The sequence below is a fragment of the Monopterus albus genome, unplaced genomic scaffold, assembly GCF_001952655.1.
Source record: "Monopterus albus unplaced genomic scaffold, M_albus_1.0 scaffold111.1, whole genome shotgun sequence".
NCBI lineage: Eukaryota > Metazoa > Chordata > Actinopteri > Synbranchiformes > Synbranchidae > Monopterus > Monopterus albus.
The window spans coordinates 2,736,264-2,753,894 of NW_018127991.1; the positions used below are offsets into that span (position 1 = coordinate 2,736,264).

Below are 17,631 nucleotides of genomic sequence, written 5' to 3' on the forward strand. Positions count from 1 at the left end.
ATGCCTGCCACAAAGCTTTGTGCCCCTGTTAGTCTAGTTCTGAGCTACTACTATGTTTTCAGGCATAAAAAGTGCTACAAACAAAATGTAGGAAAGCAGCAACTAAACCACATTAAGTCAAGTCAAGATTTTTATTTGCCATGTATGTCACCAAGCGTAATGACAAATCCAACTCCAGCATGTGAATTACTAAGTGTGATGTTTGAAGTTCACTGGGAAAATACTATTATCCTATTTTGTGTATTGCTGTTTTAATGCTTTGTTGCCTTTATGTAACTTTTTATTTTAAGACTAAGTGTTGTTTATGGCTTTTGACTCCTTCCCTGACTCCAAAGGGGAGCTGCACAAGAATTCCTATATGCCTAGACTGTTTATGCATATATGGCAAATAAAAATCTTGACCTGACTTATTAAGTGTTACAAATTAGAGACGGCAATATTTCCAATCACCTCTGTGATTTTAAAACTGTTATAATCTTGTTATGATGCAGCTGCCTCTTGAAATTTCTGATTCATCAGTTGCAGAATTTAATCTAGATGCAACAGAGAAATAGTCGCCAGCTGTGATAATGACGATGGTCGGCATCAATGCTTGGATGGAAAAAGCTTAGTAATGGGCTCATAGTAAACATAAAAGCACACACAAGTTCAGGAAAATGAGTAGGCCTATAAGCAAAGGGGCGAGTGTAGAGGCCTTACCCAGGTATTTGATGCTGAATCCCCGAGGAGGATTGAGGGACCTCCGCATCCATCCCTCCCTCAGCACCTCTAGGTGGTCCTCCTTCCCCTGTATCAGCAGTACATGTTCGTCTATCCAGCCCAGGAAGAAGATCTCGGACACTGCCTCGGTAATCCGTTGATTCCACACATGGTGCTGGGTATTTTCTGCTTTGAAATCGGCAAAAATCTCATAGCCGGTGTGGTGTCTCGGAAGCTCGTCGCTCTCTGACACCCCGGCAGCCACCGCCGCCTCTCCAGCCCCAACCCTGGACAGCACTATAGCCAGGGAGTGGGGAGCTATCTGCAGGAAAGACTCCATTGTCGCGTCGGCCTTCTAGCTGTCTGTCGAAAACAGTTTGATCATTGTATTTACCGATCTGAGAATCCACCGGGGTTAAGGTAAATCAACCCGTCCATGTTAGCTAGCAGGATCTGTAGCTACAAGCTTAGCTTGTAGCACGCGTACAGCCCACTACTGTGTTGCCATGAAGCTATTCTGCTAGCTCCCGTTAGCCCCCGAACCTTACATGAAACCCATTCGACCACATTTAAGGTCAGTCTTCTTCTCTGCACGTAATATATCGCACCGTGACCGGATTCGGTATTTACCGCAGAGTCTCGTGGAGCGCTGCCCACCACAAAAGAGTGCTGACATTCGTGATTTCGGTGTAAACCTCGTTGTTATTCGTTGGGTACCTGGGGTTGTAAACAGCTAGCTGGATGCTAACGTGTTCATTCACCCAGGCAACAGATGCGGCCAGCCCCCCGCCTCCCTCCCCTCTCTTTCGTCGCCAGGCAGCAGCCCGGTATCTTTTTCGTTTTTACTACCCTTCACTGTTAACGAGGAGGCAAAATGTCTGCAACCGCGGAACACTATCTCCTGGCACGCTGCGGTACGGTACACGAGAATACAAAAAAATGCAGGACTACCTCATCCAGGTAGTGAGGATGGCTGCTTCTTGGAGTGGTAACTGCAACACTTCCGGACAAACTTTCAAATTAAAACCTACATTTACAAGCTGCCGACAGAGATAAGAGCCATTGTAGTAAACATTGTTCCTTTACATTTTTCGAGGTACAGTAAAACGTAGTGAGTTGATGAAATAAATGAATGTTGCCTCCGTTCAAAACACACCACTCTCATACCTTTTCTGAAAACTGCAGGTACTGCAAAGACAAAGACTGTAATCGTGCAAGTAAACCTTTATGCCTGGTTCAGACTACATGATTTCTTTTTGTCAGATACAGTGGTAAATGTGTCAGATTACACGATTATAGAGTCATACATTCTTGAACGAGGGATATGACAGACTACAAACTGATACCCGACAGTTTGCCGTCGTTCACGACCTGGAGGGTTGCAAACTATTTTCAATGAAGAGTAGCTAAACCACCCCTAGAAAAGTCACTAAATGTCAATAAGTGACACCACAGGCCACTTTGCATATATATGACATGTATGTTCTTATTTACACTGTACAGCACTTTGATTCACCCTGGTTGTTTTAGTGCTTTATAAATAAAGTTGGAATGGAATGGAATGACGTCACATTGTTGTATTTGCATAGCAATACATCCATGGGTGTGCTTCCAGTCAGAATGAAACCCATACAAACCAACTACGTGCATATTTACCAACAACTATAGTGGTCGTACGGGCAGGTACGTACTGTATGGTCATACGGTTTATATTACTGGTCATTCGTAGATTAAAATATTCTCAAAATTAGCAAACAGAAGTAATGGTCACTGTAATATAACATTGTAATATAGCAATCAAAGTTGGCAATCTGTTAATGTAATATTTAATTATGACAATATGAACTCACAAGCTCGCGTGGAAGAATAAAACAAAAGTTATTTGCATTAATTAAATTATAGACAATATCTTATTGACTGATGGTTCTAAACAGTGGGGCGTTTGCTACTAAATGATAAAACAGGAGACTTTGCAATGTGTAATTTTATTGAAAAGGAGAGATACAAGGAATTACAGCCAGAAGTGTATCACTGTGCACCACAGTTAGTGGCGCTAAGGACATGGCCCTTTGTGTACCACTGCCACATTCTTTCCTTTTCTGTAGGGGAGAAAAAAGTACATGGCATTAGAGCATTGGTGGTTTTTGTGTGCCCACATGTTCTGTATGCATCAGTATGAGTTTATATGTGTTTACATGCCTGTTCCACTGGCACAGATGACGCTCATTAACGTAGGTATTTCCATCACTGCCGCATACTGGATCATAGTGCTTGGTGCATACGCTTCCATATTTCTCACAGGCAGGCTGGACACAAGTACAGGCAGTCACACGGTTATTGATGAGAGCATTTTAAATGAGTACAGGAATCAAAAAGATTATGCTAAAACTAACTCGAACCTAGTGCAGATACTTTAAAACAGTAATGTGTGTTGACCTCTTCTTGATTCTCACACTCATTACCGTAGGTCTTTCCATCACTGCCGCATACTGGATCATATTGCTTGGTGCATGCTCTTCCATATTTCTCACAGGCAGGCTGGACACAAGTACAGGCAGTCACACGGTTATTGATGAGAGCATTTTAAATGAGTACAGGAATCAAAAAGATTATGCTAAAACTAACTCAAACCCAGTGCAGATACTTTAAAACAGTAATGTTTGTTGACCTCTTCTTGATTCCAGTGGTAACCCTAAGAGTTCTATACATTATATGCTTATATTATTATATTATATTAACTCATTTGGAGACATTTTAGAGCCATCCATAAACTATGCATTATTGCTAAGCACTAAATGGTGTAGCTTTAGGGCTTGAGACATACGCCTACAGGACATGTCCATAGCCTTTAGTGGAGAAGGTATCATTCAGTGGTCTATGGCGTTTTTCCATGTTAGCCACTATGGACACTCAGTGAAAAAGAATCTCTCCTTTTACTCTCACTTTATGTTTTTATGTTCAAAAACTATGAACACACCAGAAGCACCAATAAACATAAGTTTGAGTACATGGTTTGGAAAAGCCACTTGAAATCAAAATGGATATATATGGAATCACTTGGTTAAACACAGGAGTTTAATCTGTGGAGGTCAAATAAATCATCCGTCAAATTTTCTAAAAATTTCCTCAGTTAATGATGTCCCCTTCTTTTTTTATTCATTTGACCACCAGCAGTCAGTCTGTCTGCCTATCACTCACTGGGATGGTTTGGTATAAATTCATATTTAGGACCTCAATATAGATTAACAGTTGGAGCCAAGAAAACAAACACAAGGCCTTTTTCAAAACAACAGTGACTTCAACTAAAGAGAGGAACACTATTGCTGGAAACAAGGTGGACAAACAAGAGTGTAACATAAAACATTACACTGGCTAAATACTAAACATACAAGGGAACAGAAAGAGGCAATTCTAAAACTAGTAAGAGGGTGTGAATTAAACAGGCCTCTCTTAAAGATAAAGTCTCTAATAGTATAACACAAAAACCATAAAACCACAAGAACCTAAGGTGGGAGAGCTACACAAAAAGAAAATATAGTAATAGGTTGGCAGGTAAAACAAACAAAAAAAGTGTATCAAAATAAGAGCGGGGTAGCATTTCTGCTGAGACGGGTTCGCCCACCTTGTGTATAAATGGGACAAGGTGAAATGGGGGGGTTGGAGGTCCAAGAGAGGGAGAGCGAGAATGAGGAGAGAGAGTGGTGTCAGCGAGAATAAAGTGAATCAGAGAAATGAAATGTTATTCTGTAAATTTCACTGTGGTTACATTCCTAAACACGAGTAAACACAGCCACACCGCTGTGTGAATACAGCCAAGATGCACACTTCTGTCTATGATACTGTGCACTAGGGCTGGGAATCACCACTGCTTTCCTGAATAGATTCAATTCCAATTCACAACTCCCAGTTCAAGTCGATTTCAGATTCAATTCAGTATTGATTCAGTTCGTTTTTTTCCCCAGACATTCTAGACATCTGCCTTTAAGTGTGATGGTGTCTTCAGTGGAGTAGCCTCTGCCATGCCAGAGCTCTATGCTAACATTTATTTTAATGCTTAATTATACTACACCACTGTTCATTTTCTCGCCCAACAGCACAACTGCCAATATGGCACTCCAGAGGGCTTCCAAAAGTATCACCCCAGGAGTGGCTTGGGTAGGTCCCATGTTTGTAGTACATACTGCCCTCATCTGTGGTATAGTGGTTTTGAGTGTTTTAGGAAGTATGTGTATTAGCCCCAGGATTATATAATAGTTGCTGATATGCAAGCCATAGATTAAAGCTTGGCAAGCCACATGAAGCCACAATGAGCAACACTGGTATTGCAGCTTGCACCATGGTTTTCTCTTAGCAAAGCAGAAACATGTACTGTTCTAGTTTTTTAAAAAAGTTTACGTTTTGAGTGAGGCGGTCAACATGTAGAACATTGTACTTTCTGAGCCAATCTCAGCAGTCTGCTGTTGCAAAGGAAGCAAATAAGTGTAGTTTCCAAAATGTTGAACAATACTTTGAAGGCAACAGAACAGGCTGGCATACATGTGCATACACTCCAAAAATAGGTTTGGGGGTGTGAAAGACAAAATGAGGTTTCATGGATGGTTTAATTTGGTCAAAAATTTAAAATACCTTGATAAGTTGAAACATGGCGCTGGGGAAGTCTGCAGCAGTGAAAGCAGTTTTTGGAAAACTCTGAAAATCAATCCACTTACTTAAATAATGTAAATACTTAAATAAAAATGGAAAATCAGATTAGCTCCAGCAGTCTCACCTGTCTTGTTTTGGCAACATCATCTTGCTTTGCCTCAGACATCATCGTCTTATCACTGTCCGGAAACTGAGCCGCAAGGTCATCCTCCTCGGACAGGACTACAAACACACACACACACACACACACACACACACACACACACACACACATTGTGTTTTCATCACTTTGAGGGACATTACATTCTTACATTAAATCTTTGGAGATTTACCCTAACCTTAACCATAACCACTAGTTGCTTAACCCTAACCTAACCTTAACATAGCCCTGATCTCACCCAAACCACACCTAACTTTGAACCAAGGCATCACTTTATAATGTCCTACTTTCAACACAACATAAGTAATAGCCCCCCACACCAAAAACTGCTCAAACAGCCTCCTTTAATGGCAAGTTTTTGCAGTATGGAGTGATCCTCACATCCTCTGCTCTACCTCTGCTAAGCTTTGTGTGAGAGAGAGAGAGAGAGAGAGAGAGGAGACAGCTCCTCCCTCCTCTAAACAAAGACAACACTATGTGAAATACAGTGGAAAAACAAAGCAGGATGGCCCGTGTCATCCCAGGAGGCTATGCCGGGTGACAGTTATGAGAAGCACAGGACAGGGTGTACCACTCCTTAGGTTGGGGACAGTCCCTTCAGCCTGTTGCTGTAGTATCCATGATTTCACCCATGTAGTGCAGTTTGGCCCTGTTTTTTGCATCCACAACTTCTTTTCTTCTTCCACTACCAAAAGACTGAGGGCAGAGAACAGCGGTGTCATTTGCTTCTTATCAGAAATATTTTCAATTAGAAGCGGGTTTAAACAGCAGCTGTTTTGAACAAGAGGTGTTTTGTTTATAGCTTATACTTCTGCATTGTACCTGTTCTTCTTTCCCTTTCTGAATGGTGAATACAGATACCGCCACCTGCTGGTAGGGAGAGTTATTCCTGTCTTGCAGGTGCAGAACGTATGTGCTAGTCGGCCGTTGGCTGTAGTCTGTGCGTCCTGGTGTGTCTCTGCCCTAACCAACCACAGAAGACCATTGTCAGGGGTGAGACCACACAGCTGTCAATCAATAAGGTGATGTGAGACCACACAGCTGTCAATCAATAAATGAACGTGCTTCAGTTTTATTGACATTTCTTTGCCTGACTCACACACTAGCAAGTTCCTGATTCTAGTGTTAGCTGAGACACCTACAAGAAAAATAAGGGCGAACAGGCAAGAAAAGAAAAATGTTTGAAGAGAAGGAAGAAACACAAAGAAAACTGGATTTAGATCAAGAACTTATATAAACACTGCTTTCAATAGATGGAGAGTTGAGAAAGAAAACAAATTTACAAATGGCACTGATTTCCTTTTTGTCTGTTTTGCTTTTCTACAATTATTAAAACTCACGTAACGCTGTGCCAGAAAAACCCACTGGGATTGAATGAAAACTTGTTGCTTGTTTAGAATCCTGTAAAGCCTTCAGTAAAACCAGCTTTTACTGCAAATTTAAAAAGAACATATACCTCTGCAGTGATCATCATCCAGCTTGGCTGTGGTAAGTCCAATGTTTGGTCCTTTGGTGTTATACTTGTTTTCTCAGCCCTCACTATATGCAACATCAAACAACCTTAGGTGAAAGCGTGTGTAGGATCCTAAGCCTGACAAGGTCTTCACCAGATTGGTGTTAGGTTTGTAGAATGCTCACCTTTTACTGTGTACTAGTTCCCTGTAAGAAGACCTGCCCTAAGCGGGTCATTTCAGAGTGAAACGGTAAGCTGTAGGCAGGGAAGCATAGTGGCTAATTTTAGGATTTCACATTCATGTTACAGTTTATAGGCAAAAGCTGACAACAGCAGATAAGACAGCCATTAAGCATCATTACATTTTAGTAATATGCTGTTTACAAATTCTATTGCCATAGGATATAGGCTGTAAATTTATTGGAAAGCCACTTGTATTGTGACTCCCCTGTGTGAAACTATACTCATCAACCATATCTAATCTTTCAGTCTTTTTTTCCAGTCCCTATAATAAAGCTGTGTATGCAATATTATTAATATTGTTTTTATTTTTTATAAATAACTGTTGTGAGAGCCTATCCCCCCACCCTGCCTGTCTGTACAGGGCCCTGCCTCTTATGGCCGTGGGAACGCAACATCTGAACTACAAGTTAAAAAAACAACAGCTAAGGTGTTATGTCCTGCCATGGTTCCAAAACACATTTGATAGCTCTTTCTTAAATCATGAAGATGCAGAGACACAGTTAGTTCTCTTTGTATTTTACATGAAAAAGAAGTTACTATAACTCTGTATTAAACTTTGACTACAGATTATTCTGTCACATTATGGTTTCAGAACAATACACCATCTAACAAATCCATCTTAGTGAGTTACTGTCTTTTAATAAGTCCTCAAATTTGATCTTTTAAAATAGTATACCCCAAATTGCCAGCACTGTAACACTGTCATCTTTTTTCAATACATTTTTCATTTTTGTCATTGCTGTAGACCATAACACACGACTCTGCTTTATCCTGTCTCATTTTATTGCACAGTATCATTTCTAGAAAATCCCATTATTTAAGAAAGCAACATCAAGAACAAGTGGAGACTTTCATTTTCAGCTGACTGTTTAAAGGAACAATGCTTTGCGGCAGGATCATTATTTAACCTGTTAATAAACTCACCAGAAACTGAGAACAGCACGACACAACACAGCAGCACAGGCAGCCTCATGACATCCAGTGTGTGGATGTGTTCCTGTGGGCATCAGGTGTGTGTTTCACACATTGTGTTTTCATTTTATACATGACCCATCAAAGTGACGTCCGCTGTCTTCTGATTGGCTGGTCTGTAAAGACCAGGTAATATTCGGTACATCATCTGAGTCACAAGATTACAAAAAGTCAACAGGCTGGAAGAACAAACATCCAATTTTTACAGCAAGCAGGAGCACAGTGTCCAGGCTAGAAGTCTACACTTAATTCACAGCTTTAGCTTACTAAAGCAAATATTGTAGCCGACACAATCACCATCAAACAGTAATGTGTATACAAGCGAGCACCAAAAGCTCATCTTTAACTAATAAAATAGTGTAAGATAAAGTAAGTAGTCATTTGACAAAATATTTTAACTAGTATGGAGTGTAGTGATAGTATATTATAGTATATAGTGTATATATTGGAAAGTATACTAGTGTATACTGTATTCTACACCGATCAGCCATAACATTATGACCACTGGCAGGTGGAGTACAGAACAGGAATATTTGGATAATTGGTACGGTAGATTCTATAAAGTGTTTAGTGAAGAAATAGAAATTGATAATAAGCATTCTGAAATAAGGTTATCAAATACAAAACCAGGAACTAAAAGAGTTATGGCAGGCTATTCATAAAGCTGAGCATATATTTTTGAAATGTCCCCTAATTCTAGGGAAAAGGACACATATTAGGAAGCTTTTAAGGATTGTCAACACAAGTGTGATAAAAGATACAGATTCTATAAAAGACACTTTCAACGAGGACAGAAGATGTTTTACTGTTAAATAAAATTCAAACAACAAATCCTAAGAAACTTTGATCTGAAATCAATAAACTGGGTCCAGTACGCACTTGAAAAGTGCCAATGGAAATACTGGGCCCTGGTGATAATTTTTGTGATAGAGTTCAGGTGAGAAGTGTTGTCTTTGTTTAGAGGAGGGAGGAGCTGTCTCCTCTCTCTCTCTCTCTCACACACAGAGCTTAGCAGAGGTAGAGCAGAGGATGTGAGGATCACTCCATACTGCAAAAACTTGCCATTAAAGGAGGCTGTTTGAGCAGTTTTTGGTGTGGGGGGTGAAGGCGGGATACACCCTGGACAGGTCGCCAATCCATCGCAGGGCTTGTGATAGAGTTGTCTAAGATAATTTATAAGTGAGAGAGAGACTTTAAAGGTCTATATACTAGTGAGATTTTAGATTCTGACGATGAGTTTTATAAAATAGTATGTTTAAGGAAAAATGTAGTAGGGAATCAAATATTTAAAGTACTATTGTATAAATGAGGATCTTAATAAAGACCTTACATACAATAAAGTGCAAACAGCTATCAAAAGAGCTAAATCTGGGAAAGCATCTCAAATCAAACTCATACCAAATGAAATTTTAAAGTCACCCACATTATTATATATCTTGTGCAAATTATTTAAAGTGTGCTTTAGATCTGGTAAAATACCATCTATGTGGGTTAAATCAATTACAAACCCAGTACCAAAAGCATATTGTGACGAACCAAGGGTGCCATTAAATTACCGAGGGATTAATGAGCACAGCCTGTAAACTGTATTCTAATATACTTAAAGAATCATCACTTAGAAGATGAAAGTTTACTTGTGGAAGAAGAAAGTGAGCTTCGTAAATCAAGGTCCTGTCTTGACCAAATTTTTGTATTGTCTATTATTTTAGTAAATAAAATTAGGGAATGAAAGTCAGCCTCTGCATGTTTTATAGGTTTTCAGAAAGCCTTTGATATGGTCAACAGGAACCTTTTATCTTATAGACTGGTTGAATATGAACTGAATGAGAGATTTTATAAGGCTATACGTGCACTTTAGAGTGACCCCATAACTTGTGTGATTAAATGAGTATTATATAAACCGGTTCTCACCGTCATCAGAGGTGAAGCAAGGTGATTCTCTATCCCCACATTATTTGTATTTTTCATAAATAATTTGGCTAAGGCAATTATAGCTTTAAATTGAGGACTAATGTGTGGCGATGCAGACGGTATAGTTTTACTCTCACCTTCTGAAGAAAAACTACAACAGATTGTCTTCTATACTGAAGAATGGTGTAACAAATGGCGATGATTAACAGTAAGAAAACTGAAATGATTCACTTTAGGCATCCCTCTTCTACTCATAGTGTTAATCAGTTTAATGATGGATCACATACGTTGCTGTATGTGTAGATTCTTATAAATGTTTGGGTTTCTCTGTTGATGAACTTGTGAATTTTATAAAAGGGGTTAAGGTGTGGTGTAAAAAGGACACACACTCAGCTATAGCTGCTTTGAACCCAGGAACACAAAATACCCACACTCTCCTTTTTATTTTACGGGGTCACAGCACAAATCCATCATCACAGTGTTTATGTTAAATGTATTGGTGTTGGATCCTGGTCGGGCCAGAAGGTGGCAGTAGCGGAGCATTTTTGTGTCGTCGTCCCAAACATCTTTCATTTAAGGGTTATGGAGGCCACTGTGCACCCAGAAAATGCCTGTAACTGGGGACACTGATGGAAGGACAGCTGCTGATACAGTGATATATGAAACCCAGGACCAGACAAACTGCATATAGCTGGAGGAAGGAGTTTTCAAGTATGTGACTACAGAGGCAAGGTGGTGACCAGTGAGGGTGACATAAACAACAAAGAGTGCAGGACTGCAGACCCATGTGGCTCCATGAAGTAGAATGTCAGTCAGTGAGAGGAAAGGACTCATCTGGGGCATAAAGAAGCAGCTTCATCAGCTAACCACCAGTGAAGCTTTTGTTGAAATCATCAACAGCATTGGACTGGTTGAGGGGCTTGATTCAAACAAGCTAGGTAGAGATGATGAGCAGAGCAGTGTGAAGCATCTATCTGCTTATCTAAACTGTTCAACCTTATTAAAGCACGAGGACGAAGGACTGCTGATACTGGAAAACATGATTAATAGGGTTATCACAGGTCAAGATCAGAGTACTTGGTCTGCTGAACTGGGGGTGAGCTTGAGGTTGGTACATCTGCTGCAGCAGCAGCCCTTTGTGTGTCATCAGGTAATGCCACCTCAAAGTTTGATACAGATGACATTGATATGCAGACTCATGCTTGCCTGTTATGAGCTGTTATGTAACAGAAAGCAAAAATGCAATGTGTCTACCAACACACCAGATGCAGACAGATCACAGCCTGCTCCAGGAAGCTCTAGTCAGTCCAATTGTCTGCAGACTGATCACTAGATTCTATTCATTTAACGTTCACCATGGGAGTTTTCGTTTATTCTGGTTGGTGTTTACATCCCACCTCATGCCTGCATTAACTGAGGCACTACAGCAAATGGCTGACCAAATAACCTGCATGCATCTGAAACATCCAGACTCCCTACTCATTGTTTTAGGGGTATTATAACAGAGTAAACCTCACCCAAGAACTGCTGAAATACAACTGGACCACTGCTACACAGTAAGAAAGGATGCCTATTGCTCTTACCCACATTTAGCCTTGGGACTCCCTGACCACTGAATGATCCATGTCATCCTGACCTACAGGCAGAAACTTAAAGCTGTGGTCAAAAGAGTGAAGTTGCATATGTCAGTAGGATTTTGGATGAAGTTTTATAATTATTGGAATTCCCGTTTTAAGCTTGATTTATGGTTCCAAGTTGGATCTACACATAGCCTATGCCGTCGTAAGCATTTATACTTTGGCGCTGGTGTGTCTCCGTCGCTCTGCAATTACACCACCAAAACATTAGTCAGCGGTGGGGTTTCTTTGTCTCTTATAAGAATGGTGACTGAAACTGAGTGGCTCATGTTGGAGTTACAACTAACAGATGTTGAACAGCGGTTACTTTTACGGAAATTTTCCACATTTGTCTGGACACTTAGAACAAGGAAATGTGATGCAACCAATCAGTTGTTGTAGCCTGAGTCACCAAAACGTGTAGCTACATGTTACCTATAGTGTAAATTCAGTGCAGAACCATAAATTAAGCTTTCATTTGGCTTGTCAAATGTTCTACTTGACTGTTTACATTAAACTGATATAAAATTGAAATCCCTATATTCTTTCATTGGTGCTAACATGTAATTAGCCTGTAGTAATTTGAGATCATTTCACCTAATGTTGGCCATGCCTTAATAAAATAAGAATTAGTGTGATAATACAACACTGACTCTAAAAATCACACCATAAAAACAGATCCAAGGGCTGTCTGTACTATATTCAGTCGAAATGTAGATTTTCCCAGACAGAATGACCTACCAGGACTCCAGACTAATATTTCCTAGTGGCAGCACTGGTGCCACCAAATTTCTCGGATTATGGCACCAGCGCCAGATTTGGTGGCACCGCCTCTATTTTTCAACATAATGCAAAGGAATCTGTCTTTTTCACAATTTAAATAACTTTACCAACCAATGAAGTTCAGAGAGAGTGAAACCTGTGGAACACAATAAATGGAAAAATCACTTCTGGAACAAGTTTCCACCTCTTTTTTGTAGTCACTGTAGTGCTCTAAAGTCTAGCAGTAAACGATGACGACAACGATGATTAGGCTGTTATATTTCAACTGAAGTACAGTATAAACCGATGAACTGCACACATGCTTTGCTGTTTGTATACGAGATTTTTTTTGGAGCTTGTTTTTCTTCTGAAGAATTCCTGCTCTCTGGCTACGTCTGTGTCAGACTTTATGCACAGTTCAGCCCTCTCACTTGCCTGACTAAGTGCCAGCTCATTTTTGGGCTAAAGCTACTAGTACCCTAATCCTTAAAGAAGGATTGATGGCCACTACTAGCTTCAAACTGGGACTTCATTGGTGCGTATGCACGTAACACTATTAGGAAAATGGAAAGATCAATCAGTTTGTCCTGTTCAGACAAATCAGGCAACTAGTGCTTCACATTTTCCTCAGAGTTCTTATTGTTCAGGTGGTTGGTAATGACTTGTGCTTGGAGGTCTGAGTTATGTAAAGTTTTTATTGGTATCTTTTGGAGAATGCCATAGGTTTTACAACAGATTTAATAATTCAGAGCTCTAAAGAGAGAGGGAGAGAGAGCCAGAGGATCATTCTACAATTGTTGCCATCAGTTGCTTATATTTTCAACAGGCAAACTCCTAATCACCATAGGAAACAAAAAGAAAAAAAAAATCCAACATTTGATTTAGTAAATAACATCCAAGGTTGCATCATTCAATTATTTCAAAAAGAAAAAGGGATAACAGTTCTCAGGTTTAAATGTTTTAACATTTGCTTGGTAAAGGAAGGAGTGAAATTATAATGGTGTGAAAAGGGGAAGAGTTGCTGAGATGTTTCCACTGGGGGAGAAAAGGGAGTCAGCTGACTAACTTAACTTCAGCTTCAACAAAATCCTTAGAAAAAAGTCAACACTCAGAGCAGGACAAAGACAGGGATGGATGGATGAGGAAGGGATCTGTGCCTAGGGTGGGTACAGGGGGCTACAGCCTCCACATCCAAAAAACCTGCTTTTCTTTCAGTGTGGAGAGTTTATATATATATCTATATATAGATATATATATAAACAGCTGACAAAGGCATGTGTAAATCTATACATTTCCATTACATAGAGTTATTATGGAAGGAGAGACGCAGACTTTCTTTGTCGCTTGTCCAGGAAGAGAGGCTTGTTGGTCCTGGTCACCAACACTTCTGCAGCACTGCTCTGGGTAGAGAGCACTCAGAAACCTACAGACACAGAAACACACACAACATTACTAGCATAGTATCCACACGGTATTCAGATATACAAACACACAATGGCCCAACAACCACAGCAACAGGTTAGTGTCTCAGTGAAGGAGGTCAGTGCAGAAGACCAGCAATAAACAGAAAAAGGGATGAGTGGTACATCAAATAACAGTAGTCATCTTCTGTCAAGGTGCAGGCTATATCAAGACACAGGCATAGCCAAGTATAGGTCTTGATGGTTCTTCAGGATCCCATCATCACTTTGTATGTTTAATGGGTGTGTTCAGTAAATAGTTTGTTGATTTGTGACATGTGAAAATCAAATTACATTTTATGACCAATTCATGCAGAAAACAGGGAAATTGTGAAAAGAGCCATTACTTTTTCTTGCAGCTGTACATCGCAATGATTCCTTCAAAATTAAAAGCAAATCATTGTCTATTGTAACTCAAAAGCAGTCACCAGCAACTTCCTTGTGGTACTTGGCACTTAGCTGTAGAATACCTCTTTATTTGTATGTTGGAAAACTGTACTTGCAACCCCAAATCAGAACAAGTTGGGATGGGATGTAAAATCAAAATCAAAACTGAAAATAGTGTTGTGTAAATCTTCTGTGTCCTGTATTAGATTGAAAACAATACAGCGGCACATTATTTGATGTGATACCTCATCAATTTTACTCTGTTAAAAAAAAAAAATTCCCTGCAACACATTCCCAAAAAGTTGGGACGGTTGCATTTTAGGGCCAGTAATGAGATAAATCAATGAAATGATGATTCCATTTGAAACAGGTGAACAGGTGGCTGCAATCATGATTTGCTACAAAAGTGGCACCAAGGAAAGGCTGAGCCCTTCAGGAGCAAAGACGGGCCAAGGACCATATGCATGAGAAAATTTAAATGTTTAAAGAGCCCACTGCATGCTTTTCAGGCAGCACAACAGTGTGGTGGATAGCGCTCACAGCAAGAAGGTTCCGGGTTCAAGCCCGGGCAGACCTGGGGTGTGGGTTCTCTCCAGGTACTCCAGCTTCCTCAATACAGTGTAAAGACATGCAGCTTAGGTTGAGTGGCCACTCTGAATTGCCCATAGGAGTGAGTGAGGGTGTGTGTGTGTGTGTGTGTGTGTGTGTGTGAGTGAGTGAGTGAGTGAGTGAGTGAGAGAGAGAGAGAGACCTGCCTGCAGTCCTGACCTGTCCCCAATAGAGAATGTGTGGTATGTTTAAAAACGCAAATTTCATCAATGAAGACCGGGACTGTTGTGCACCTTAAGACCTGTTTGCAGGAAGAATGGGACAAAATGACACCTGACACACTTAATCACTTGATGTCCTCAATCCCAAAACGGCAACATCATGCCGCGGTAAATACTTTATTGTCCCGACTTGTTTTGTGTTTATTTTGAACTAAGAATAAAACTGATGAGGTATCACATCCAATAAGGTGCTGCTGTATTGTTTTCAGTGTAATACAGGATACAGATTTACAAATCACTATTTTAAGATTTAGTTTTGATTTTTCATACCGACCCAAGCTTTTCTGATTTGGGGTCATAAATTGTTCTTGGCAAAATATATTTTTGTCCTTCCCAGCTACATACACAAGATAGTCAGAATATTAGGGACACCTCTGAATTTAATGTAGTCCAGTACAACACCACATTTAATTATGACCTCATTAACCATTTATGACAATTTCACCAAAAACAAACATTTTGAGCTTCATAAACAGACATAAGGTGAAGTTTTGCATTGAATTGCATACATTTGTACAGTTCTATTAATATGTATTTGTTATGTGTATTCAAGAACAAATGAATAAAAGTCATCCAGTGCTCAGCCCACATTCAACCCTGATTAGGAAGATGGCTGTAATCCATTCAGGTCAGTTATGATTTTTTTCCCTGTCACCAAGTGGTTTGAAAAGGATTCTGTACTGTCTGAATATACTAGTAAGAATTAATATTTCTTTTATAAACGATCAGTCACAACATTAAAACCACTTGATTAATATTGTACAGGTCCCCCTTGAACCAACAAAACAGCTCTGATCTCAAGACATGGATTCCACACAATCTCCGAGGGTGCCGGCTCATATGAGTCACCAAGATGTTAGTAGCAGATCCTTTAAGTCCTCTAGGTTGCGGGCTGGGGCCTACATGGATCAAACTTGTTGTTCCAGCATATCAGACACATGATCAATCGGAAAAGGATTTTGAAAGGCAACACCTTGAACTCTGTCAAACCATTTCTGAAATTTTTTTTCAGTGTGGCAGGGCACATTATCTTGCCATTGTCACGAAGGGGGTGTACATGGTCTGAAACAATGTTTGGGTAGACAGTATGTATCAGAGTAACATCCACATGAATGCCTCAACCCAAGGTGTCCCAGCAGAACACTGGCCAGAAGATCACACTGCCCCCACCCAGCCTCCCTTAGAGCTTTCTGGTGCCATCTCCTCCCCAGGTAAATGATACATTTAGCCAGCATTTAGTACTTCAGCAATTTGTGCTACAGTTGCTCTTCTGTAGGATCAGAGTCTTGGGTGCCCATGACCCTGCCACCAGTCCACTGATTGTCCTTCATGGGACCACACGCAGTAGGTATTGACAACTGCATACTGAGAACAAACAACAAAATGCCTTTTTGGCGATGCTCTGATCCAGTCATTTAGCCATCCAAATTAGGCCCTTATCAAAGCTCCATACTCTTTACAATTGTTCCTGCTTACAACATATCAATTTCTAGAAGTAACTGTTCACTGGAAACCTAATATCCTACCTCCTGACAAATCATATAATAATCGGGGGGTTAACAGTACAATATGTCTGTTGAACCAAACTACCTTACCACAACAGCAGCATGTCAATGCATCAATATCTCAGCAGAAAACATCCAATCTATGCATCCATTCCACAGAGTTGACCCCGACAGGTGACGGTTGTATCATTAGCATTTAGCATAAATCAATATTATTGCTAGTCGAGATAATAGCTAGTAAAAAATATATGTTTATTATGGCTATAAAATTTTTATATTAGTTTATTTTTTGACCCAATATGGATCCAGTACATACATATTTCAGTTTTTCTTTTTTAATAAATCTGCAAAAATGTCAAAAATTCTGTGTTTTTCTGTCAACATGGGGTGCTGTGTGTACATTAATGAGGAAAAAAATTAACTTCAATGATTTTAGCATATGGCTGCAATATAACAAAGAGTGAAAAATTTAAGGGGGTCTGAATACTTTCCGTACCCACTGTATTTAAAAAGAAAAAACTTTTTAACCAAATAAACTGGGATTCGGGGGGAGATAAATAAAAAAAAAAAAAAAGATAGCTAGAAAAATAGAGTTACAGATAGAGAAATAAGTGGGTTTTTATATTTAATGAATGAATGGTTGACTTCTGTGATATTAGTGAGCAGGCAGAGTAATAGAGATGGAGTGATTCTACAGCTCAAGTTGGTGAAGAGTTTCTCTGTCACCGCTACCCAGAGGGAGTAAACAGGTTGACAGGTCCAATTAGCGTGGAAGCAATCATCGGTGCAATCCAGAGTGCATTGTGAACACGTATCTGATTCAGGGAAACCCATTTTAAACATTTTACCTTGCGTGATGCGAGTCCTGTGAATAGTTTTATATTGTATAAGCTGTAAGTTTATACTCATAGTCATGCAAAAAATATTATTACAGATCTCGGTCCAGAAGTCAAGACGGGGGGGTACCTTTTCCTAATAGTTACTGGTAT

At 39.9% G+C, this 17,631-nt stretch overlaps 3 protein-coding genes across 5 annotated transcripts in view; all 3 read right to left on the reverse strand.

Annotated features, from left to right (window-relative positions):
- Positions 1-1,745, reverse strand: part of LOC109966427 (storkhead-box protein 2-like) — a 64,420-nt gene extending 62,675 nt beyond the window's left edge. Inside the window, exon 1 of the mRNA XM_020611251.1 lies at positions 700-1,745. Within this exon, the coding sequence (XP_020466907.1) occupies positions 700-1,039 (340 nt within the window). The 5' untranslated portion in view covers positions 1,040-1,745. The remainder of the gene's footprint in view (positions 1-699) is intronic.
- A 931-nt stretch (positions 1,746-2,676) lies between these two features.
- si:ch211-195b11.3 (serine peptidase inhibitor Kazal type 1) lies at positions 2,677-8,195 on the reverse strand. The gene is made up of 4 exons (XM_020611310.1): positions 8,124-8,195; positions 5,468-5,565; positions 2,899-3,005; positions 2,677-2,798 (listed from the first exon to the last, which is right to left on the reverse strand). Exons 1-4 carry the CDS (start codon positions 8,170-8,172, stop codon positions 2,753-2,755), a joined length of 300 nt encoding a protein of 99 aa, XP_020466966.1. The 5' UTR covers positions 8,173-8,195; the 3' UTR covers positions 2,677-2,752.
- A 4,940-nt stretch (positions 8,196-13,135) lies between these two features.
- csnk1a1 (casein kinase 1, alpha 1) overlaps positions 13,136-17,631 on the reverse strand; it is a 38,365-nt gene continuing 33,869 nt past the window's right edge. For all 3 annotated transcript variants that reach the window (XM_020611236.1, XM_020611234.1, XM_020611237.1), the window contains one exon: positions 13,136-13,883. In XM_020611236.1, coding sequence (XP_020466892.1) covers positions 13,876-13,883 — 8 coding nt within the window. In that variant the 3' untranslated portion in view covers positions 13,136-13,875. The remainder of the gene's footprint in view (positions 13,884-17,631) is intronic.

Coding starts and splice junctions, on each gene's coding strand:
- si:ch211-195b11.3 (XM_020611310.1), bottom strand. CDS start 8,172: ATGAGGCTGCCTGTGCTGCTGTGTTGTGTCGTGCTGTTCTCAGTTTCT. Junction 3,006..5,467: donor ATGTTGCCAAAACAAGACAG/GTGAGACTGCTG, acceptor ACTTGTGTCCAG/CCTGCCTGTGAGAAATATGG. Junction 2,799..2,898: donor CATCTGTGCCAGTGGAACAG/GCATGTAAACAC, acceptor TCTCCCCTACAG/AAAAGGAAAGAATGTGGCAG.